The 23,801-nt window shown below is 54.1% G+C and overlaps 1 protein-coding gene across 2 annotated transcripts; it reads right to left on the bottom strand.

Moving 5' to 3' along the window:
- Positions 1–189: 189 nt before the first annotated feature.
- On the bottom strand, positions 190–22,585 carry PLCD1 (phospholipase C delta 1). Of its 2 annotated transcripts, none has more exons than XM_050780281.1 (15): positions 22,341–22,585; positions 12,733–12,897; positions 8,915–9,143; positions 4,205–4,334; positions 3,875–4,106; positions 3,037–3,238; positions 2,806–2,950; positions 2,579–2,728; positions 2,329–2,487; positions 1,948–2,107; positions 1,719–1,835; positions 1,136–1,314; positions 913–1,045; positions 694–843; positions 190–552 (listed from the first exon to the last, which is right to left on the bottom strand). In XM_050780281.1, the coding sequence occupies exons 1-15, from the start codon at positions 22,372–22,374 to the stop codon at positions 467–469; spliced, it is 2,271 nt and encodes a 756-aa protein (XP_050636238.1). In that variant the 5' UTR covers positions 22,375–22,585; the 3' UTR covers positions 190–466. The 2 variants fall into 2 exon arrangements, with proteins under 2 accessions (XP_050636238.1, XP_050636237.1); XM_050780280.1 differs by lacking the exon at positions 22,341–22,585 and adding an exon at positions 17,167–17,946.
- Between the last annotated feature and the right edge of the window lie 1,216 nt (positions 22,586–23,801).

Below are 23,801 nucleotides of genomic sequence, written 5' to 3' on the forward strand. Positions count from 1 at the left end.
CCACAGAGGGGTTTATTTCTCATTGGTCTCTGCAGATACCCCCCGCCCTACTCAACTGTGTGCAAGGAAGGTAGAGAGTGAGGTGCTGAGGCTCCAGCACTCTAGGACATGGGGACACACACACACACACACACACACACACGCTTCACAGGGGATTTTTCTGGCATCCAGGTAAAGAGACCACAAGGCTTAATCTTATCGTGATTTTTATAAAAACCCTTGACCACCGGCCAGCCAGAGGGTGGAGAGGGCTGCAGTGTTGTTCCTAACGGAATGAAGGACAGCTCCAGGGACTGGTCTAGCTCCTGGTCCCCAGGGAGGCAGCAGCAGACACTATGTTAGAGCTAAAGGCAGTTTGGGGGCCTAGCTCTGAGCAAGAGGCTGGGAGCAGCCACACCAGCCCTATCCCCACGTGTGGACAGAGGGCCCAGCCCACTCAGGGGGGACCCTCCTGGCTTCCTCCAGGCTAGTCCTGGAGGGAGATCTTCACAAAGAGGGTGGCTGATGGATGCTGGTCCCCATTCTTAGACAAGAGGTGGACATGGCGGTATCCTGGTGGGTGGACAGGCAGGAGGGAACACAGAGAGAGTTTTGGTCACTCAGGGGATGCTTCAAGGGACAGCCAGCCCCAGCCCAAGAGATACCAGGCCCTGTTTCCCGCCAACCTGGCCGTCCCCTTCTCTTGACACTCACCTTGCTTGAGGCTGTTCAAGGGGATGGTACTCTGGCCAATGAAGTCGTTCTTGGAGGAGGCATCATAATCTTCCACCAAGAAGCGGACGAGGGCAAGGTCAGGCACAACTACCTCAAACGCAAACTCCGTGTCCCACCATGGGTTGAAACCTAGGGGGACAGGCACCATATCAACAGCATGGACACCAGCCTAGTAGCCCAGCCCGGCCCAGCACCTACCGTTGTTGGTGATGACAGCAGTCTGGCGGCTGGCCACGTCCCGGCTCACGCCATGGATCTCCACTGTTACCTTGGGGTCCACAATTGAATTCTTATTCTTGTTGACTTTTGGCAGCTGCTGCCCTGAAATGACCTGAGGAAAGGCAGGGGACAATGGACAGTTCAGGAGTGATAGTGGGGAAGGGAGGCCCATCGGCACCTATCCCTCCTGGGTCCGGCGTACCCTGATGTTGAGCCGCTTCCGTGCCCACCAGGGCCCCTGAGCCAGGGCGCGGGGGTTAAAGGTGGCGTTGGGGTCTCGCAGGAAGGCGGGCTTCAGCACGTACCCACAGGCCCCGTTGTCCTGGAAGCGGCCCTGGTACACGTCCATCTCTGGCCCAGGTGTCTGGAAGTTCAGGGCCACTACAGGCAGGACAGAGCAGTCACAGGCTGTGGGTTGGCCCTGGGGCCCTAGAGCACAGCCTGCTCAGGGTACACTGAGGCCTAGGGTCACATGGTGAGTTATCAGGGCACAGCATCACTCCAATGCCTGCTGCCCACCTGCCACCCTCAGTGACCCACAACGCTAACAACGCCTTCCATTCCTCGTGTCAGAAATCAAAGGGCTAGTGTGCTAATGAGGTTTCAGACACTGGGATGTGCTGGTGGGCAGATATTTCCAGACGGATATTACCAGCTCCACAAGCCCCTGCATTTGACCCTGCTTGGGTCCTCAGAGCTCCACTGCATGGCCTTCGAGCTCTAGGCCGCCCACCTTGGGACTGAAACCCTCCTCCAGGCCTCCTCCAGCCCCAGCCAGCCCATACCGATCTGGCAGCCCCCGTTCCACATCTCCACGGGGCTGTAGTTGGAGGAGTCTGTTCTCCATCCAGCCGGGTAGATTCTGCTCAGGTGCCCCACGTTGTGGCGGACAAAGCCGTTTCCTGAGGGGAGGTGTGATTCAGTCGCAGTGGAGGCCTCCTGGTGAGGCCCGAGCACTGCCCTGCCAGTTCCCTCTGTAACACAGCAGAGGAGTCGTGGGGAGCCAGGCCTCACCTGATTCCTGGAGCAGTCGAAGGGCACGGTTCTCAGAGAAGGACGCCATCTCGTAGAAGGCCTGTCCAGGGGTACCAGGACTGGAGAAGCCCCCAAAGTGGACGCTCTTGCAGTAAATGACCATGTCAGAGAGCTCCTGTGCTAGCCTGAGCTTGTCCTCCTGGGGGCCACGGGAAGGCCCGGGTTAGATTCAGTGGTTGGGGCAGGGTAGGCACTGAGAAAGCCAGAAACCCAGGCACGGAGAGATAGAAGGAGACAGACAGAGAGAGCGGGGCAGAGGGTCTGAGTGGCAGCCACAGAGAACTGAGACAAGGCAGACCTCCCAGGGTTGAGGGGATGGGGAAGGCCCGGGCTGCCCCACCCCACAGCTCCCCCTCAAACCTTGGGCTTGTGCTGCACGCGGCTCCTCACTGCCTCATCCTCCATCTCAGCAGCCTCATCTTCGTCTGACACCACAGTGGCCTCAGGGTCACCCTCCCCTCCAGGAGGCAGGAGCCCCCCGAGCTTCTTCCCCTTCAGCAGGATCTTCCCCTTCAGTTGCTGGGGTGGAGGGGCAACTGGTCAAGACACACCTAGCCTCCCGGCCAGGCTCCCCACCCTCCCCCTGGGATCCCACATCCCCAACACACACCTCAGGGGAGGGCAGGCTGTTGGTGACCCCATCCAGCTGCCGGTTCAACAGCATGGGGCCCAGGATGGCTTGCAGGTGCCGCGCCATCACGCGCTGCTGCTCCAGGGTGCAGTGGTTCTCCAGGGACAGGATGACGGGGTAGGGGGATGCCTGGAGGCCCAAGGGCACATTAGGAGTGGTGGGCCACCCCTAGCATCCCACTCCTCGCCTGCCAGGGGCACGCCCACCTTGAAGGCGTAGTCCCGGATGGCCCTGAGCACATCACAGAAGAGGATCTTGGAAGTGAAAGTATAGCCGTGGTAGATGATTGGTTCCTGGTTGGGTCCGTCCCAGCAGTCGAGCTCTAGGCAGCGGCAGCCTTTGCACAGTGCCCTGAGGGGAGGGTGGCAGCTAGGACCCTCCAAGTCCCGTCCTGGGTCCGACCCAGACTCCCGCCCCAAGGCTTCCCTGGACAGCACCGGATGTAGGCCTCAGTGCTGCTGGGCCCGGCGAGCTGGTCCTCCAGCAGGTAGGTGTTGTGCGAAGAGGACACCAGGTAGTGGCTAAGCGGCTGGCCCATATCCTGGTAGACGCGGCGGTGTGCCAGGCTGAAGGCACTGCCGTCAGCTGACAGTAAGTACATGAGGAAGCCATCCTTGGTCATCTGCCGCTGCGCCTTGGCTGGGAGGGAGGAGGCCACTGCCAGTCAGAGCCAGCCTCCAGCTGCCCACCCATCTGGACAGAGGAGCCCTCTGAACCCGCTTGCCTGCCTGTCCTGAGCCAGTCTTCCAGAGCTCTTGGAATTAGGATAAGTCTGAGGCTCTCGACCAGACTGTGGCTACTCCAGAGTGGGGCCCCGTCTCCTCCTCCTCCCCTGTCTGCACACTCTAAGACCCCTGAGGACAGGGTGTCATCTCCCCGTTCTCTGTACCCCCAGACTGGAGCCCCCTCCAGAGCAGGGCCACAGCTTCTCTGCTCTATCACATCTCAAAGCTGGCCCAGAATGAGCACAAAAAAGGAAGCAGGAGTAGCATCTGCTTTTCAGCCATCTCTCTGGTTTCTTGAAGAAGAGGTTCTCAAAGCCCCCTGAAGGAAGTGCTAAGAGGGAAACAGGACCAGGGAAGGGCAGGGATGCCGGAGCCCTGTCTCTCATCTGCCGGCTTTCATGGGACTGGAAAGTGCTGAGGAGAGGCGCAGGGCTGGCTGAGGCAGCCCCTTCCCTCTGGCTCCCATCTTTCTGGCTGCAGTCTCCCCAGGGGTCTCCCGGCCCAGTGCGGCACTGCAACTGCAGGTGGCAGGCCCTGGTCAGGCTCTCACCAGTCTCGCTGGGCTCGTAGCGCTCAATGAGGGAGAGGGCCAGCGCAGGCCCTGCCGCCTCCTCCCGCTGCTGGTGCTGCAGGAACGTCACTAACTGATCCACCGACAGAGTCTCCCCTGAGCCCGCGGCCTCGGCGAAGGTGCGGTCGATCTCCACCCGCTGGGTCAGCATCTTGTAGAAGGCCTCAATCTCCTCGTCCTCCAGGGAATCTGTCTGGGAGCGGTCACACTCCTACAGAGCCAGGACAGCCAGGTGGGCTCAGAGCAGGCCTTGGGCCGGGGTCAAGGGCCCCATGGACAGGCAGCCCCAGCCCCCACTTCCTGCCTCACCCGGAAGATCTTCCGGGCATAGCTGTCGTCCACCTGGATGTTGAGCTCCTTCAGGAAGTTCTGCAGCTCCTTGAAGCTCATCTTGTTGTCCTTGTTCTTGTCAGCTTTTCGCAAGCAGGAGTGAATCCAGCTGGGCAAGAAGTAAGGAAAGAACCCAGGAGTCCTGGAACCCACCAAGGTCCCAGCCAGAGCCATGGATGACTCCAGCTGAAGCCACCTATAGCCACAGCTCCCTGCAGGCCTGACTTACTACACATCCACGTTTCAGTGGCCTCTTCAGAGGAAAATGTTACATCCCATTAAGGGATCTTTTTCTATTTGCTGGTTTTCAAACCTTTCAAATTTTTAAAAACATTTATTTTCTAACTATAAAAGGGCCCACTGTAGACAATTTAGAAAATGCAGAAAAATAAACAAGCAAACAAATCCCCCATAGTCTATCACCTAGGGATAAGTACTATTAACATTCCAAACTATATCCTTCTGGTTTTCCTTTTCTTTCTCTTTCTTTTCTTTTTTTTTTTTTTTTTTCTTTCTTTCTTTCCTTTTCTTTTTTTTTCTTTCTTTCTTTTTTTTTTTTTTTTTTTTTTTTTTTACAAGATCTCACTCTGTCGCACAGGTTGGAGTGCAGTGGCACAATCACAGCTCATTGCAGCCTTGACCTCTCAGGCTCAAGTGATTCTCCCGCTACAGGTGTGCACCATACCACCACGCCTGGCTTTTTTTTTTTTTGGTAGAGACATGGTCTCCCTATGTTGCCCAGGCTAGTCTCAAACTCCTAGGCCCAAGCAGTCCTCCTGCTTTGGTCTCCCAAAGTGATGGGATTACAGATATGAGTCATCTGGACTGGTTTTCAACATACAATATATAATAATAAATATCCAACACTAAAGAAATGGATATTCCACCTGCCGAATAGCCTTCAGCACACGAATCTTGTGCTTGGCTGGACCATTCTGAACTTGAATTTTTTTCACCTGACTTTCTGCCATAATTATTCTTTTCCACATATATACCCATATATACAATTTGGAAAACATATGTTAGATTTTTTTTTTTTTTTTTTTTTTTTTTTTTTTGGAGATGGAGTCTTGCTCTGTCACCCAGGCTAGAGTGCACTGGCACCATCTCGGCTCACTGCAACCTCTGCCCCCTGGGTTCAAGCAATTCTCCTGCTCCAGCCTCCTGAGGAGCTAAGATTAGAGGCGTATGCTACCACGCCGGCTATTTTTGTATTTTTAGTGGAGACGGGGTTTCAGCATGTTGGCCAGGCTGGTCTTGAACTCCTGACCTCAAGTGATCCACCCGCCTTGACCTCCCAAAGTGCTGGGATTATAGGTGTGAGCCACTGTGCCTGGCCTAGAATGAAGTTTTAAAGATCCACCTACCTCCTCCAGAAGCTTCTGATATTTGCATTTTCCTCCTAATTTTTTTTCTGCAATTTAATTTATTTATTTGGTTTTTTGAGACAGGGTCTCACTCTGTTGCCCAGGCTGGAATGCAGTGGCATGATTATGGCTCACTGCAGCCTCAAACAATCCTCCCACCTCAGTCTCCTAAGTAGCTGGAACTACAGGTGCACGCCACTATGGCTGGCTAATTTTTGTATTTTTTGTAGAGACAGGGTTTTGCCATGTTGCCCAGACTAGTTTCAAACTCCTGAGCTCAAGCTATCCACCTGCCTCAGCCTCCCAAAGTGCTAGGACTAGAGGTGTGAGACACTGAGCCCAGCCTTTCTGGATTTTAATTTGCCTAATGATGCATCTGCCAAAAATAGTGGAAATCATACATTTGTAGTCCATTTTCTGTGTAACATTATATCATAATTATTTCCCTGTGTTAGCGTAGTCTCCATAAACAGCTTTAATGGCTGTATAATGTTTCACTGAGTATAGGCACTATAAATTAGAATGGCTTTATGATCTTAAGGTCTAGGCAGCAGGACTCTGCAGAGGGCATGAGATTGTCTAAGGTCAAGGCTCTGCCAAAGGTGTGATTATGACAAAAATGCCATAGAATTGGGCTTTTTAAAAAGCTCAGAATCAGGCAGATGTGCCATTGAGAAATAACACTTAAAAGTCTTTCAAATGCTCAAAAGCACACAGAAAAGGAAATTAACAGGGCTCAAAATGTGTTCCCTAAGGAGTGGATATACACCAGCAATGAAAAATTTAAAGTGAAATTAAGAAAACATTTCCATTTACAGTAGCAGCAAAGTGAATAAAATACTTTTAAAGAAATTGTTTAAGGGCAAAACCTGGAAAATCATAAGGCGCTGTTGAAAAAAATGAAAGAAGACATAAATAATGGAAAGACATTACATGTTCATGGATCGGAAGACTTGACATTACTATACTGGGAATATGCTCCAAATTGATCTATACATTCAATATGATCCCTATCAAAATCTTGCTGGCTTCTTTGCAGAAATTGACAGGCTAATCCTAAAATTCATACAGAAACTCAAGGGACCCAGAATAGCTAAAGTAATATTGGAAAAAAAAAAAAAAACAGAAACAAATTTAGAGAACTCACACTTCCTTATTTCAAAACTTACTACAAAGTTACAGAAACCAATATATTGTGGTAGTGATGCAAGGACAGACATCTAGACAAACAGAGTAAAATTGAGAATTCAGGCCAGGAGCAGTGGCTCACTGCTGTAATCCCAGCACTTTGGATTAGGCAAAGCCTTCCTGAAGATGATGCCAAAAAAACATAAATAACAAAAGAAATAAAGTATATGAATTACACTTCATCAAAACCAAAAACTTTTATGCTTCAAAGAATATGAAGAGTCTGGTCTGAGTGCAGGGGTGTTTACAACTAACTGATCACAAGCAGTTCCAGATTTCTTTGTTCCTTCTCCACTCTCACTGTTTCACTTTTCTATCTTAAAAAAACCCATCAAGAAAGAGAAAAGACAACCCACAGAATGGAGAAATTATTTGCAAGCATAAATCTCATAAAAGACTTGTATCTAGAATATATAAAGAGCTCTTACAACTCAATAATAAAAAGATAAATGATCCAAAAAATGGGCAAAGGACCTGAATAGCTATTTCTCCAAAGAAGATACATAAACATACATGGAAAAATGCTCAATATCACTAATCATTAGGGAAATGCAAATCAAAATCACAATGAGATACCACTTCATACCCACAGGGTATCTATAATCAAAAAGAAAGATGTAGTGTTGTCAAGGACATAGAAAACTGAAACCCTCGTATACTGCTGGTGGGAATGTAAATTGATGCAGCCTGTTTGGAAAACAGTTTGGCAGTTTCTCAAAAGGTTAAACATAGTTACCATATGACCCAGCGATTCTACTCCAAGAGAAATGAAAACATATATACACACCAAAACTTATACACAAATGTGAATATCAGCATTCTTCATAAAAGCCCCAAAGTGGAAACAGTCTAAATGTCCATCACCTGGTGAAGAGATAAATAAAATGTGGTCTATCCATACACAGCATATTACTAGACGCAATGAAATATTGACACAGGCTACAACATGGATGAACATTGCAAATATCATGCTAAATGAAAGAAGCCAGTCACAAAAGACTCCATGATTCCGTTTCTGTAACATGCCCAGAACAGGAAAGTATAGAGGCAGAAAGTAGGTAAGTGGCTGTCGAGGGCTGGTGGTTGAGGTGAAACGGGGAGTGACTGCTAACGGGTACAGGATTTCTTTCTGGGGTGATGGAAATGTGCTAAAATTGATTGTGGTGATGGCTGCACAACTCTGTGAATATACTAAAAAGCATTGAATCAGGTTCAGCACTTTAAATGGGTTAATTATATGGTATGTGAATTATACTCAATAAAGGTGCCATAAAAAATGGAGAGAGCTGGCTCCACCCTAATCCGTACATGCCAGAAGCCTGACCACTTCGAATCATAAACCAGTGTGTCACTGTGTAACTAAATGTTGAAGTTAATTTGTTTTGAGCCCACAGGCTGGCCTACACACCAGACCCAGGGGAACTTGATCACTCCCCAAAGAATGGCACAGGGTACCATGGCCTCCCAACTCCCAGAGGGAAATCGTATAGTAACTCTAGAAAACATGATTCAAACACCCAAGACTGGTCTCCCATTGCAACAGGCTGCTCCCCTCAGGCTCCCCAGACCCCCAACTCCATGCTGGTGACAGACGGGGACACAGGGAGTATCAGGAGCAGCAGAGCTATTTGGGCTCTGGTCAGACTAGACCAAAGAGGGTTTCATGTACCTTCCCTCCTTCCCTTCTGAATTGTATACCCAACCCCCCAACTCACCAAATTTGTATGTTGAAGCCCTAATGCCCAACGTGATCATATTTGGAGACAAGGCCTTTGGAAGATAACTTGGTTGAGATGAGGTCATGAGGGTGGGGCACCCACGCTGGGATTAGTGCCCTTACAAGAAGAGACGACAGAGAACCTAGTCTCTCTCCCCACCACGTGAGGACACAGCAAGAAGACAGTCATCTGCCAGCAAAGGAGACAGCCCTCGCCAGGCTCTGACCGCACTGGCACCCTGACCTTGGACTTCCAGCCTCCACACTGTGAAAAAATAAATTAAGCCACCTAGTCTATGATATTTTGTTATGGCAGCCCAAAGTACCTAAACCACCTTCCATACCCAGGTTGCCCTGGGGATAACCACAGCCAGTGCCCACAAGCCAGGCCTGGACCCAATGCCACCAAAAGGATACTGCCGTAGCTTCTGCCGCTGGTCCATGGAGCCTGAGTGGTGGATGATCTTGCGCAGCCCCAGCACCCAGTGCTGGGCATCAGCTGGCGAGGGGGCGATGAGGTCTAGTGTATTGCGCTGGTCCTTGAAGACAATGGAGAAGCAGCGGTCCTCGGGCACATCACGGGCGAACTTCTCCAGACCCTCCGTGCGGTGCCCCATTCGCACCTCCTGAATGTCCTCGATGGAGACTGTGAGAGGGGGACGGTGGAGGAGAGAGGGAGAGAATGCTGTGAGGTCAGTCCCTGACCCTGACATGGCCAAGGCCACAGTGGACAGAGGCATGGCTTGGAGACACAGAGCCAGGGCCAGAGTTCAGGCCTTGAGTCCAGAGGGAAAGGAGAGCCCGAAGGTCAGATAAGGGGGGACAAAAAGGAGAAAGGAAGACAGAAACTGAGGGGGAGCCAGAGCATGAGACACAGTCATTGCAGGCACAGTGGAGACGCACAGGGAGGGACAGAGAGTGAAAGAAAGACAGACTTTAGCGGCAGAAAGGGCACCTGGGACCCCAGGCCTGCTCTCTCAGTGATGGGGGGTGCGGGGCCCCAGGGAGAGGACTAGGGCAGGGCTGGGCTCTTAGAGATGCAGACAGACTACTCCGGAGTATGGGGCCCATGACAGAGAAGGGCGACACACCCTTCTGACTGTATTGGACTTTGGGTCTGTCCTGACCCGACAAAGCCACAAGAGCCACCGGGCCCTTCTCCCGAACATTCAAGAGACTGGAACCACCCTCAGTTAGCCCCAGCCCTGGGGTCTATAGACAGAGGGCTGAAGACAGAGGGAGAAGCCCTGAATGGGAGAGGAGACAGAGTCATGCCCTCTGTGCAGCTGTGTGTATCCTGACTTCAGGGAGCCCCTTGGCAGGGGATACAGGAAGACTCTGCCTTCCCCAATCCCAAGAGGCAAACTGGAGGGTGCCCTGAAGGGGTCTGACAGATTACATCAATCTGCCCTTAGAAGAGCCAAGGGGAGGGCCCTCCCCTCACAGCCCAGCCTTCCAAGCTTCAGGGAAATGCCAGGCCCTGTCTACCCCCGCTTCCAATGTGCCCTCCGTGGCCTGGCCAGGAGCCAGTTCTTCCAGCCAGGCTCATGCTGCTCCTCCCAGCAGTAGGATCCAGGCTCTGCCCCTGCCACGCCCCCATCCTGAGCCATCCTCATCCATCTGTCCAGGCTCCTAGATGGTTCTAGCTGAAGTCCACCTGTCCCTCCCTGTGCCCATCCACTCTGAGTATCCAGGGGCCTCCTAGCCACCTGCAGGGCCCACAAATGTAGCATGTGCCAGCCTGGGCTGCAGGCTTTGAGGAATGGGACACATGAGCCCAGGGCCATCTCGGGGACAGAGGATAGCACTGCTTAATCCTTCTGCTTGCAGCCCCTGGTGACCCACACGGCCGCACACAGGATCAGCTGCAGCTGCCTGGGTCAGGAATGAAAACAGGAAGCCTGAGCCATGGAACGCCCCAAGGCCAGCGCCCTTACCCGCACAGAGAGAAACTCCAGATGCCTTCACTTCTGATAACACCTTTGGCCTCTGGGAACCAGAGTTATGGGGGTGGGTAGTAGTGGCAGGATTGGGGAGACTTAAAAAGCTGGAAGCAGAGCCAAAGAAAACTGGGCAGAAGGGGAGGCTATTCCAGGCCTCCCTCACCTGGCCTCTGTTTCCCAGAGGGTAAAGAGCAATTGAAGACAACAGTCTCACCGCTCACCCAGAGAAGGGAGGCAGCCAACAAAGCAGGCGCAGCACGAGACCCGTCTCAGGCGTCTGACTGGCAGAAAGCCCCCTCAGGCCTTGCTCCATACCTGCGCACACCTGGCTCCCTGACCCTGGACCTGGCTCCCTGCAGCTCCTCCTCCTGGCAGGACGCAGCCCCTCAGCCTCCCATTCATGCCTGTTCCTCCTCCTAACCCGGCACCTTGGCTCACATGGGGCCTCCTGCCTGCAATGCCCTTCCTGCCCATCTGCTCACAGCTGTCGCAATACAAGGTCCTCCTCTCGCCAGCCCAAATGTGGTTCCTGCAAGGAAAGGCCTGGGTCTTCCACTCCTCTGTCTCTCGCTTCACGCTTCCCAAGAGCTAGGTACATACTGGGAGTCATGCATATGTATCGGTAGGTAGGTGGGCTCCAAGGAACCCCCAGGGCTCAGAGTATAGGATCTCATTCTCACTGTGCTCCCACCCACCAGCATCTAACAGGAAGTCCCATATCAGGGCAAGAGCCCCACGAAGGAGCCTGTCTGGCGCCACAGACAGAAAAGGTCAGGCGGTCACTCCTGTACTGTGTGGCAGCAGGCTGAGCTGGGGCTCCGTGTGTGTGTGTGGTTTCCTCAGAATGTTCTGGAGCCCCTACCCCTCAGACCCTCCCGGACTGCCCTGCCCTGCTCGGAAATCTTCCATGGCACACAGCCCCAAGCACTGTGTGGAGAGCCCCAAGGCTCTCCGCAACTGGTCCTGCTCCCGTCTTGCCTTACCTTCAGCCCCTCCACAGGCCACAGGCTGCCAGGCCATACCTTCTCAGGGTCCTGTCCAGTGTCCTGAGGCCAGGCAGACCCTTTCTGGGTGAAAGGCACCCTCCTGGGGCACCCTCAGCGGGTAGATCCTCCCCTTCCTTATGCTCTCCTCCTACCTGGGCTTATCACCCATGTCCAGTCTCACTCCCCATAGACCTGCCCCCATCTCCCCACCCACACCTCAGCCAATGGCAGGAGAACAGGCGAGGGATCTCCAGGGTTCTTGACTACGTGAAACCCAGGCTGCAATGATTTATATGCACTGTCCAATTCAGTAGCCACCAGCCATCTGGGGCTATTTAAATATAAATTAGTTAAAATTAAATAAGAGTGAGAATTCAGTTCGGCAGTCACACTAGCCACATTTCAAGGTCTCAATCAATAGCCACAAGAGGCTAGTGGCTCCCATGCTGGACAGTGCAGATATAGAACATTTCTATCCTTGTTCAATTGTAAGCATCAGCCTCAAATTTCCTCACCAAGTAAAGGTATAGAAGGAGACATCTCACTTTATAGGATCTTTAGGGAATTCTTTCCCTTAAAGGGCAGAAGTGAGCAGAGCTTTCTTCTCCCTGAGGCATTGCAGGAGGCTCTATTTGTGGCCTGAGACTTGGGTTCCTTGGACTTTTTAGAAGCTTCCAGAAAGCTCTCAGACCCACAAGCGCTCCCCAGCAGTGGCCTCTGTCTGTGTGTCCCAGTCCTGCTCTGCCCTAACACCCCTCCTGCAGCTCCAGTCCCAGGGAGGAGCTGCCTCCTGTGGCCCCAGCTCCCACCCTGGCCACTCAACCCCAGAAGTACCTTATCTGCCTGGACCTTGGGCCTGGCTTTTGCCTTCACCACACCTGGAGTCCTAATCCGCCCAATTTCCCTCCTCACAAATGCCTGGGCGGAGGCCTGTGAGTTCAGGCAACACCGTCCAGCTCTCTCCCTGCTTCTGAGCCTGGCTGTCCCCATCTGTGGTCATGGTTAAGTATCCCCATCCCTCAAAAGCTTTGCCATTTCCATCTGTGGTCCTCGTTCCATGACTGCCCTTTCCAACCCCGACTAGGCTTCAATTTCCCGACAGGCAATTTAACTGGCCCTGCTCCCCAACACCAGCCAACCTCAGTTTCCCCATTGGCAGTTCAGGTTGTACAAATGACCTATGCCCCACCAGGCCAGGCCTCAGTTTCCCCATCTGTGGTTTTGATCCATGAGTGACGTTTATATTTACCCAGCCCTGAGCAGATTCCACACTCTATCCCCTCCCCTGTGACCCCAGGGCACTTACACAGCTGGGACTCCGGGGTCCGCATGACCTTGCGGGACTCCTGCCAGATAGTCTTGCAGTCCTCCTGCAACTTGTAGAAGCGCTCTCTCCTCCATGAGCTGGACTTCACCTTCAGGAGCTGGCTGCCCTTCAGCAGGGCCTGTAGATCCTCATCATCCTGCAGGCCTGGGGATCAAAGCCAGTAAGATGCCACCTTCTCCACTGGTTTCCCTGATGCCCTAGGCCCCACACTGGCCGTGCCCACCTCTGGACCCTCTCAGAGCCCACTTTTCACCCAGCCTCATCCTCAGCTCTGTTTACTCCTCCCTCCTCCACCCACGCTCCAACCTGCTCCCAGTGCCTGCCTTCCTCCAGGAAGTCGTCCCTGATTGCCAGCTAAGGTGACCATGCAAACGGGACACCTGCCCACCCAAGACCATACTTATACACTGTGACCTACCACGCACAGCTGAATGAACGAAAGAAAGGCAGCTAATTCAAGAACCCCTGGTTCCTAGAGGCCCAGGCCCCTAAGAAACGTTCTGAAAGATGGTTTTGAAAGATTAGGTGAGTCCCTCCTGGTCACACTTAGGGGTCAGAGTGAACTGAAGGAAGCTGGGATCAAAAGGTTAGGCAAAGCAGGGAGACAAAAGGAGGACAGACACAGAGAGAAATGGACCCCAGAGCGTCATGGAGCCAAACAATGTCCCAACTCCAATAGCTCCAGAATCATTTGTGCCTAGGTTCAGGTGCCCTTCCCAACAAGCTGTGTGACCTGGGCAAGGGACATCATGCTGCTAGGCCTCTGCTTTCCTGTCTATGAAATGGAGATAATAATAGCAACCACCTCAAAAGGAAGTTCTAGGTTCAATGAGATGATGCCTGAATCTGTACAGGCCCTGAGATAATGGCAGTTGGGGTTCTTGGTGTCAACATTGTGGTTACTGTGGGACCCTTGTGCCCATCTCTGCCACCCTTACCCTTGCTGTCCCCCCCACCTCTGACTTGAGCCCACATGGTGGATCTCTGATCCTTGCCCCAAGAAGAGACAGATGAGTCCACTGTAGCCTGTGTTTGGCCTGCTGGGATGGCCCTGTCCCTCGCTGCCCCAGCCCCATCTCAGAGTGCCCAGGGCCTGGGACCCCTCAGGATACAACAGCTTTTTTTTTTTTTTTTGAGACGGAGTCTCTCTCTGTCACCCAGGCTAGAGTGCAGTGGCGAGATCTCGGCTCACTGCAAGCTCCGCCTCCCGGGTTTACGCCATTCTCCTGCCTCAGCCTCCGAGTAGCTGGGACTACAGGCGCCCGCCACCACGCCAGGCTAATTTTTTGTATTTTTAGTAGAGATGGGGTTTCACCATGTTAGCCAGGATGGTCTCAATCTCCTGACCTCGTGATCTGCCCGCCTTGGCCTCCCAAAGTGCTGGGATTACAGGTGAGAGCCACCGCGCCCGGCCAGGATACAGCAGCTTTAAGGTACAGTGTATCCCTTTCCGAAGCTGAGCAGGTCCTGTCCCAGAGCCCACAGAGAGGAACCTGGCTGCTTGCCCCAGTCCTGCCCCACTCTTTTGCTGCTCTCAGAGGCATGGGCTCCCAAAGATGCGATGCCCTCAGTCCGACCAGGCCCAGACAGGAGGCACCGAAAGGATGCCAGAGCCTTCCCCACCCAGCAGGTCCTGCACCAACTGATAAAGTTGATAAAAGTGACCCCAACCCTTAGTAACCCACTGGTGTAATATAGAAACATCTATAAGGGCGTATGTGTGCGTGTATCACCCTAGCCACGTATAGTCCAGCAGCCAGCTCTGTTGAGAGCCAATCAGCGACTTCACTTCTCTCCCCAGAGCTATGTGACCCATCAGCAATCTCTGTCCTGTGCTCCAGCACAGTGGCAGCCTCCGGACTTCAAGTGTCTAGTCTGAGGGTCTTGAGCCTAAGCCTACGTGGGGAAGCCCTCACAAAGCCACAGGCCTTTTCTTTTCTGAGCCCAGATCCCCAACAATGGATGGCCTCTCCCATTTTATCCATGCCCCCTCCCCCAGCCAGCCTGTCCCACATATATTCAGGGCTCACAGAACCCTCTGGACCACTTCCCCAGCCTTCAATCGCTCACACATCTCTATCCCTCCCCAGTCTCCTGCTTCCAGTCAGAACAGAGGCCAGTGCTAACATCCACCTCCTATCGCTTTAGGCAACTCCCTTCCCTCTTTCTGCTTTTGTTCCCCCATCAGCACTGGGCTAAGAACAGCGTGGGGGAGGCATCCCTGGGCCTCCTCCGGGGTGACGGTCTGATGTGACCTTCCTCCACCTTTCTCCCAGGTCTGTCCACCCACTTGATGAGCTGTTCTGCCTTACTGTGAGCAGCTCCCTCTTAGCCCAAGGGGAGTCCCAGTGGAAAAGAAGGGGACTCTGATAGAATATTCCCAACTACTGGCTGTGTCTGAGGAGCCTGAGACAAGAGGAGGGAGAAGGGAGTTCCCAGGCTGCCAGAGGACAGGGCCACCTCCGGCCTCCAGTGGGGAATTCCACTATCCCTTCTAAGGCTGATGTCCCTCTAAAGCTGAGAGGGACATCTCCTTACCCTCTGCCAGCACCCTGCTGGGCATACATCAGGGCAAGCCACTGCTGACAGCACATATGGGGATGGAGCTGGGAGCCAGGAAGTAGAAGTTGAGCACCACCCTCCTGTTCTGGAAAACACCATGAAGAGATGACATGCTCATCCTGTCCTGGAGCCAGGCTGTGGCCCTATCTATAGTCAGGCACAGATAAACCTCCAGCTGCCAACAATAGTTTCTAAAAGGTGGATATCAGTTCCAGAGTGATAATTCCAGAAAGGTGATAGCCACAGCCCTCTGGACCATTAGGAAACCTGGGCAGGTGCCCTCATCTCTTAGCCTCATTTGGGGCCCTTCTGTTTCTGAAGCTTCTGGACTGCCTGCCCCACCACCCTTGCTCCCTTAGTACCCAGAAAGTCTGTGGTATCCCTCACCCAGCCCTACTCAACCCAGTCATAGTATTAGTTTGGCCCAAAAGTAATTGTGGTTTTTGCTATTACTTTCAATAGCAAAAACTGTGATTACTTTTGCATCAACCTAATAGCTTCTCCTCCTGTGGGAGGGTGGTGGTGAGGGGCCTTTGAGCTGACCCTGGGTTGACCTTGCAGTCTGCCCAGGCTAGCTGTGCACAGTGAGACTGCCATGTGGTGGGGCATACAGGGTGTTGCAAGTGCCAGTGGGAAGCTGAGGGAGGTGCCAGGAGTCCTGTCCCTATACCTAGGGTGATGCATAACGAAGACACACTGGGACTGGGACCCACCGCGATACAGAGCTACACAGATATGGCCACACAAATACACACACGCTAGACCACCACTCACACAACCTCAAAGAGACAATGAGCCACACACAATGACACACTGTCCCCCAAAATTACACACTGTGACAGGGAGTTGCACAGTGTCACACTTAGTCACGCATAGCCACACAACATACAGTGCCAGAACATGATGATGATGATAGAGGCTCCCATAATAATAGTTAATATTTAAATAAGATACTGTTCTTAGCACATGCACTTAATTCTCTCAATAACCCTCGGAGGAAGGCACTGTCATTATTCCCATTTTACACAAGAGGAAATTGAGGCTCAAGGAAGTTGCATGGTGGAGTCAGGACTCAGAAGCAGGTAGCTTACCCACAGGGTCAGCACTACAAAACTTTATGCAGCCACTGTGAAGGGACACACTGCCACAGAGTAAGAACATCAGAAAATCCATATAACACACACACCGTAACGGAATGACAAAACCACCCAGTCACCCTGGGTCACCCACTGTCACACTGGTTATACAGTCACACTCAGCTGAACGGTATCACAACAGATCACACGCTGTCACACTGGGTTACAAGCAGCCACCCTCAGTGCCACAATGTCACACACTTTGTTTCACAACATTACACACCATCACCATCATTACACACTGCCCCATCACAGACCACAGGCGTGACTAACTACTCAGTCGGCACTGGGTCCCATACTAGATCGCCACTGTCACACATCACATACAGGCACACTTTCGCACAGGATCAAATTGAAGCACAAACTCTTGCAGATCACCTCATTGGTTACACAGTCATACCTGTAACACACCAGGCCACACACCCAGTGCCTCAGAAATTTGTAAACAGGAGGGCATCAGGTGACAAGGGATGGGGAGCTTTGGAAGGGCTGAGTTAAATCATGAGAAGGGGTGTCTTATTACCCTAGTACTCACCCCGACGTGCTACCACTGCAAACACTGCCCCACAGTGGGCCACACACTCATATAAGTACTAAACATGTCCAATTAAAGGCTCCAAGGCAAATGGCCCCAAGTTAAGGGACAAGTGGTCGGCGTCCTGCTCCAGCTGCCTGCCCATTCCCCGCAGATCTCAGAGTGCTCTGCGCCCCTTACCCAGCCTCCGTCCATTGAGCGCCGCCACCTTAAGGCTCTGCTCCTGCAGGTAGAGCTCCCTGGAGCGGCTCCGGCTCCGGCTCCGGATCCCCAGGCACTGCATGGCGCTCCACAGTGCCCCTGCCTGCGTGGAGCAGGATCCAGGACAGTGAGTGCTGCCTCCAGTGTTTTATGCTCACAACACCCACTGCTCTGGTCTAGGGGGCGGAACTGTGGCCCTGTAGGGGAGCAGGGGCGGAGTCCAGGAGTGGCAGGGCGGAGAGGCTCACTCCGGAGGGGCGGGACGAGAGGGAAATCCGGGCTGAGGGGGTAGTCAGACCCTAGGAGGTGGAGCTAGTCCACGAGGGGCGGGACCTATGCCCCCTGAAGGTGAGGCGAGAGCGAAACCCAGGCAAAGTGAGGGGGTGGGGAGAGTCAGAACACAGGAGGCGGGACGAGAAGAAAATCTGGACTAAGGGAGGGCGGGGTCAGACCCCAAAAGGCTGGGCCATCCAAGAGGGGTGGGACCAATGCCCCCTGGAGGTGGGGCGAGAGCGGCGTTGAGGCGTGGATGGGCATAGGGGGTGGATCCAGAACCCAGGAGGCGCGACCGAGGAGGTGCCGGGACCCGCGGAGGCGTAGTGGGACAAATCCATAACCCAGGAAGCAAATCTGTGTCGAGGGCCAGAGGCCAGAAAACGGACTGGGGGCGGGACCAGAGCCAAGGCAGTGGGGCGAGGGAGGGGTCAGGCCCAGAGGCGGAGCTCAGGCCGGGAGCCTCTGCTCCAGAGGCGACGTGGAGGCAGAGCCACACCCAGGAAGCAGCCCGGGGGCGGGGCCGGGGCCCAGGAGGCGAGCTTGGGAGGATCCCGCACTGGAAGGGCGGTGTCCAGGCAGGGAGGGGCGGGCCCTCGGCTTTGGAGGCGGTGCGGGGGCGGAGCCAGGGCCCTGGAGGCAGTGTGGGCGGAGTCTGACCAGGGAGCCTGAGCGGCGAATTCTAAGGCCACCGTGGAGGCTGGCGCAGAACCGAAGGGCTGACTCTGGGGAGAAAGAGCTGAGGGGAGTCCCAGTGGGAGGAGGGCGGCAGTCTAGCGGGGACCTGAATGGGGCGAGGCCAGGCGGGACCGGGGATAAAGCCTGGGCCAGACACCGAGCCCCCCGAAGTATGTTACTTCAATTGCTCAACTAATTCATTGCGACTCAGCTTGCTGTTGCCTCATTTGTGAACCTCAGGTGGGCTTGTTTGCTTCTCTCGGTTTGACCACCAAAGTGATCATCCCCAAGGTGCCGGATGCAAACGAAAGTCTTGAAAAAATGCTGATCTTAAAATGAGCCCATTAACCCAAGCTGGCTTTCATGAATACATGAGAACGACTGTAACTTTGCACAAAACTTTGTTGCCAATATGCTCGGGAACAGTGGGTCCTTTCGTGTACATCACAAATTCCCTTTCATTCACCCAGTAATTATTTATTGAGCCCCTACTGTGTGCCAAGGTCAGGATGCCACCCAGAGGCCTGACTCACTCTTTTACTCTCAGCCTCTGAATAGTTCCCCCAGTTCGCTTCACTGCAGCTCCAGTCACCAGCATCGACAGTGAGTCACTGGCAAAGCCGGTTATTGGCACAGACAAGCACAGCAGTAATAACAAGAAACTGAAGCACAGAGTAACTCACCAGAAAGGATAAATCATTAGCAAGGTGAATAGATGGACAAGATAAATGAACTGAAATATGAACACGGAAAAGTTATTCTTCTTTGGAGAGAGGAAGCAGAGTGCAAAGGGAGCCTGTGTTACCGAGAAACTGTGCAGGGGTTCTTAACCAGACCAAAGACCCCTCAAGTACCTGTAGATAGAATAACATCTCAAAATAATTGGCTTCCTTTGAATTCTTATGTATTTTATTTTCTGTGTTTAAAAACATGATCCTGGCTGGGCGCAGTGCCTCACACCTGTAATCCCAGCACTTTAGGAGGCCAAGGTGGGAGGATCACTTAAGGTCGGGAGTTCGAGATCAGCCTGGCCAACATGGAGAAACCCCGTCTCTGCTAAAAATACAAAAATTAGCTGGGCATGGCGGCGGGCGCCTGTAATCCCAGCTACTCCGGAGGCTGAGGCAAGACAATCCCTTGAACACGGGAGGCGGAGGTTGCAGTAAGCCAAGATGGTGCAAACTACACTTCAGCCTGGGTGACAGCGAGATTCTGTCTCATAAATAAATAAATAAATAAAAACATGATCCTGAGAAAGGGTCTACAGACTTCACCTGACTGCCAAAGTGGTCTGTGGCAGAAAAAGTTAAGATTGGTGTGGATCAGTGTGTGCCTGTGTAGCATGGGCCTGGAAGCCTAGGGACAGACAGCTTTGGAACATAGGTAGGTGAGGAACTGGCCACCCCAACTTACTAAAAGTTCTGGAATCATCATCTCTTGGAGGACTGGTTTTTGGGGCAACCTAGAATTCCTATGCCCATTGGTATTTATGTTCACAACACCTACTGTGAAATATGTGTTGCTATCCCATGGATGATTCTCAGACCCACAGTAAGTAGAAGCAAAGATAGGACTGGAGCCCAGGTCTCCTGGGGCCAAGATGAGGTCCCTCTATTTTCTATTTTTACAAATGGCACCTCTCGCGGGGCGGGGGGTGGGGGGTGCAGTGGGCAAAAGGGATTGGGTGTAGGAAAAGTTAGTGTGTATGTAGGGGGTGTTCAGTGAGGGGAGGGCCCTGGGAGGTGATGTCCTTTTGGGCACATCGGGGAACCTGCTAGAGAAGCCAGTCCAGGTATAGCGAGTGGAGGAAGTAGGTGAAGGAAGGAGAATGGAGGCTGTCGTGTCAGTCTGAGGGCTTCAGAGGCACTAGAAAGAGCTGGCTGGCTCACTCTTGAATCTAGTTCTGGCCCTATTTCCCCTGACTAGGAACTACCTTATGATACCCCCATCATCTCCCAAAGAACTATAGATGGCAACTCATAAGGCATAGAAACTTGGGGAGGGGGCCTCCTGCAGGAACATAGTTCTCACTGAGTACCAGGCACTGTTCTAACTGCTGTGTAGATATCTCATTCAATCTTCATAGCAACCCTATGAGGTAGATGGTATTATCCCCCATTTTACAGATGAGGAAACTGACACACAGAGAAGTCAAGGGATTCGTCTGAGATGAGAAAGCCAAGACTTGAACCCAGGTACTTTGCTTTCGGAATCTACGCCAGTAAACTACATTACCTCTGCATGCATCTGGGGTGAGGACAGAAGGGACATGTCACATCTAGGTGAGCCCCATAGCTCCCCAGGCCAATAGAAGGAGTCCCTCTGGGCTCCTTCTAGAGAGTGTGGAGCCCTAAGCCAGAAAGTGTGGTCCGGCAGCACATCCAGTGCTGGGGCACCCACACTGTGAAACAGATACAGACTCTCCAATGCAAGTGTAGGCAACCTGGAACAGCACAGGGCACAGTGACCACCCCCTCCCACCAACCATTCTCCTTGACAGGTTCTTATTTCCCTGTCTGGTTTGCAGTGTAGACAGACGGCAGTTAAGGAGGTAATTCTGGGTGATAAGCTAAAAGTGGCAGGGCCTTCAGGGAAAACAGTTTGGGGTCACAGTGTTCATGTCAGCCCTTCAGGAAAGGCTGGACTGAGTTAGGCATTTGGGAGACTGGTCTCAAATGGGGTGGGCCAGGGCAGCCAAGCCTATGCCACAGGACTGGGAGGTCCTGACTGAGCCTCCGTGCGTCTTCCTCCATGGAAAAGATATCAGGGCTGCCTCAGGAGAGAAACTGAACAAAGGCACTGACACTGAGGATGAAGCCTGTTCCAGCAGGAGCCAAGGAATGACGCTGTGTCAGAGAGAAAGCAGAGGTCTCTGCTGGGTCCTGTCAGCTGCCCAGCCTCCCTTCTTGCTAGTCTGGCAGGCGCACTAAAGACACCACTGGCCTGAAGAAAGAAGAGGGGACACTGGAAGGGGCAGGGACTCCATGACTCATCTAGACAAGGTGGCTTTAAGGAGCCTAGGCTATTGGTGTAAAAGCAACAGCTGTGGGCACAGAGCAAGGTCTCTCTGGGCCAGGAGGACCGGGTCTGTGCCAACTGGGGAACACAAGATAGACTGGAGGCTGGCTGATGGGAACATCTCTAAGTACCTCTAAATTCCAGGGGGACTCTAGTGGAAGGCTAGAAGACTCTGCCCTTCTCTTTCCCATCTATTATGTCCATGAACAGTTTAGATGGATAGGTGGTGGCCACTAAAGTCTCCAACCCCAAGGGTACTAAAAAAGTGAGGGATATACAGTAAAGCAGTAATCGGTATGAAAGGAGCAGGGTTTGCTGAGCTGGCAAGTGATCTGGAGGGGCAGGAGCGAAAGCTCACCAAGAGTGGGTGAGTGCCTGTCCTGGAGCAAAGAGGTGCCCAGTCAAAGTTACCCTCCCCATCCTCCCGCCTCCCAGAAGGCCTCCAGATCTGCATTCAGGAGCCCAGGCTTCCCTGGCTGCTGGAGGGACAGCGAAAGGGCAAAGAGCTGACTCCTATCAGAGGAAACAAAGCTCTGCTGGACAAAGGATGGAGCAGGCAGCTCCAGCTGAGACCTGGTCCTGTCCCCCGAGGAGGATTGCAGATGAGGGGATCGGGCTGATTCTCCCAGCCTGGGCATCGCTGACTATTCTGCGCTGGGCAGTTAAGGCTGCACGGCCCGACCACGGTTAACCTTGCACACCTCCTCGCCCCACCCCCTTAGCCCCTACTCCGCCACACCCGCGCGGCCTGACGCGGTCCAGGCACGCCCAGGCTTTGGGGAGCCTCTGGGGCGGCCCGGATGGGGCAAGGAGAATTTGGTCGTTCTCGGATGCTGTTTCCTTCCTTCTCCGCCCCTCCGTGCGAGCGGGATCGTGGAGCTCAGACTTTCATGACCAGGACAAGGGGGTCCGCGAGGCGGAGAGAAGTCTTCAGACCCGTACCGCCCGCCCACCCCCAGGGCTAGATCTCGGACAAGCTTGGAAACGCCCAGGGTCGTGCCCGGCAGTCCCACCCAGGGAGCCGCGGGCGGAGATTTTCCCAGTCCGGCGAAGGGGCAGAGAGGAGGGCTCGGGGTGGTGTGGAGGCGGCCGGAGGAGCTGGGGGCTCCCTGTCCAGGGCCCGGAACCGTTTTCCAGGCGTCAGCCCCTGCAGGGTCTCCCGCTCGCGCGGGCCAGGCACTCACCGTGCAGAGTCAGGAAGTCCCGGCCCGAGTCCATGCCCGACGGGCGGCGCGGCGGGAGGGGCACCGCGAGACTCACGTGAGTGGCGACAGCACCGGCGGCCTGGGGTCCAAACCGAGTGCGGTGGAGGGACCTGAATGGATCGCGGTGGGAGGAGGCCGGGGGTGGTCCCGGGACACCGCCCCGCCCCCGCCGGCCTGCGCCCCCGCCCCCTGAGCCCGCCAACCCGCGTCTCTCCCCGCCCCCTCGTGGGGATGCGAGAGGGAGGGCAGAGCTGGGGGCCCGGACGACTGGCCAACCCTGGCCCGGGCCAGCGGGTGCGCCCCGACCAGAAATAGCCAGATCCCTCCAGCTTCCTCTGCCGCCGCCACCCACGGGCCGCCGGCCCTGTCATTACCGCGGGCGGCCGGGCCCCACGCCCTGTTTGTGGGCGCCTCGCTGGGGTCGGGGTGATGCTGGAAAGAATCCGGCGTCATCCCGGGGAAGGGATCGTGTAAGGTCCCACGCCCAGCCGGGCTGCTGCGCTAGGGAGACGCGGCGTCCAGGCTTCAAGCCGCAGCTCCCCAGTGTTCGCTTTCCCTTCTGCGAAATGTGTGCACGGACACGATTAGAAGGTCTTCAGAGAGCAATACCTGGACCTTGTCGCGGGGAGGGTCCCCTTCCCTCTCTCTGGGAGGTTTCTAACCTCAAGAGTGCCTTTGGTGGAGTGTTGAGGGTGGAGGGGGAAGCAAGCAGGTGCACGGAGTTCACTTTCGAGCCCCTCATATCTCAAAACCCCAGCGATCCATGCAGCCGAGGGTGAGAATCCCCAGGGTCCCTTCTTCAGGTGGCCTCCCAAGGGGCTGTCTGGGCAAGGTCCCTATGCAGACCCACCCCCTAACTCTTGGGATCCAGAAAACCCCCTTTATAGGTTGCCCAGAGACCCCTCCCACTATAGACCCTGGGAGGATCCCTGGATCCTGTTGCCCACCGCCCCTTTGGAGAGTCCCTTGAGAAAACTGGGCTCTTGGTGTCAGAGAGCCCCCAGAGGGCCTCACAGGATGGGGTGCTAGGCCCCCTAGTGAAGCCACCCAGGCCTCCTGGGCTGATAAGGCCAATGTGAGAGTTAGGCAAAGCTAGTCGGACTAGCTCTGGGGGGAGGGGGAGGGGCTTACCCCAATCCCTCCTCTTCTGGAGGGGGAGGGGCTTACCCCAATCCCTCCTCTTCTGGGCCCTACTAGGCCTGGGTGACCTTGAATAAGGGATATGGAACAGCTGAAGGTCAGTCTTCTGGTTCTGGGAGTTAAAAGTGGACCAGGACTTCCAGGCTTTGGAGAGCCCCCTGCTCTGCATGCCCCTTCTCCACAGATGGGGCTTCACCCCTTACCTGGCACTCAGCTCAAATCCTGTCCTGCAGTGCGAACACCCCTGCCCTGGGCAGGCCTGTCAGGTCCCTCCTTGGTTTCCTTTCCGCCCAGGGCCGT

This window comes from Macaca thibetana, chromosome 2 (genome assembly GCF_024542745.1).
Source record: "Macaca thibetana thibetana isolate TM-01 chromosome 2, ASM2454274v1, whole genome shotgun sequence".
NCBI lineage: Eukaryota > Metazoa > Chordata > Mammalia > Primates > Cercopithecidae > Macaca > Macaca thibetana.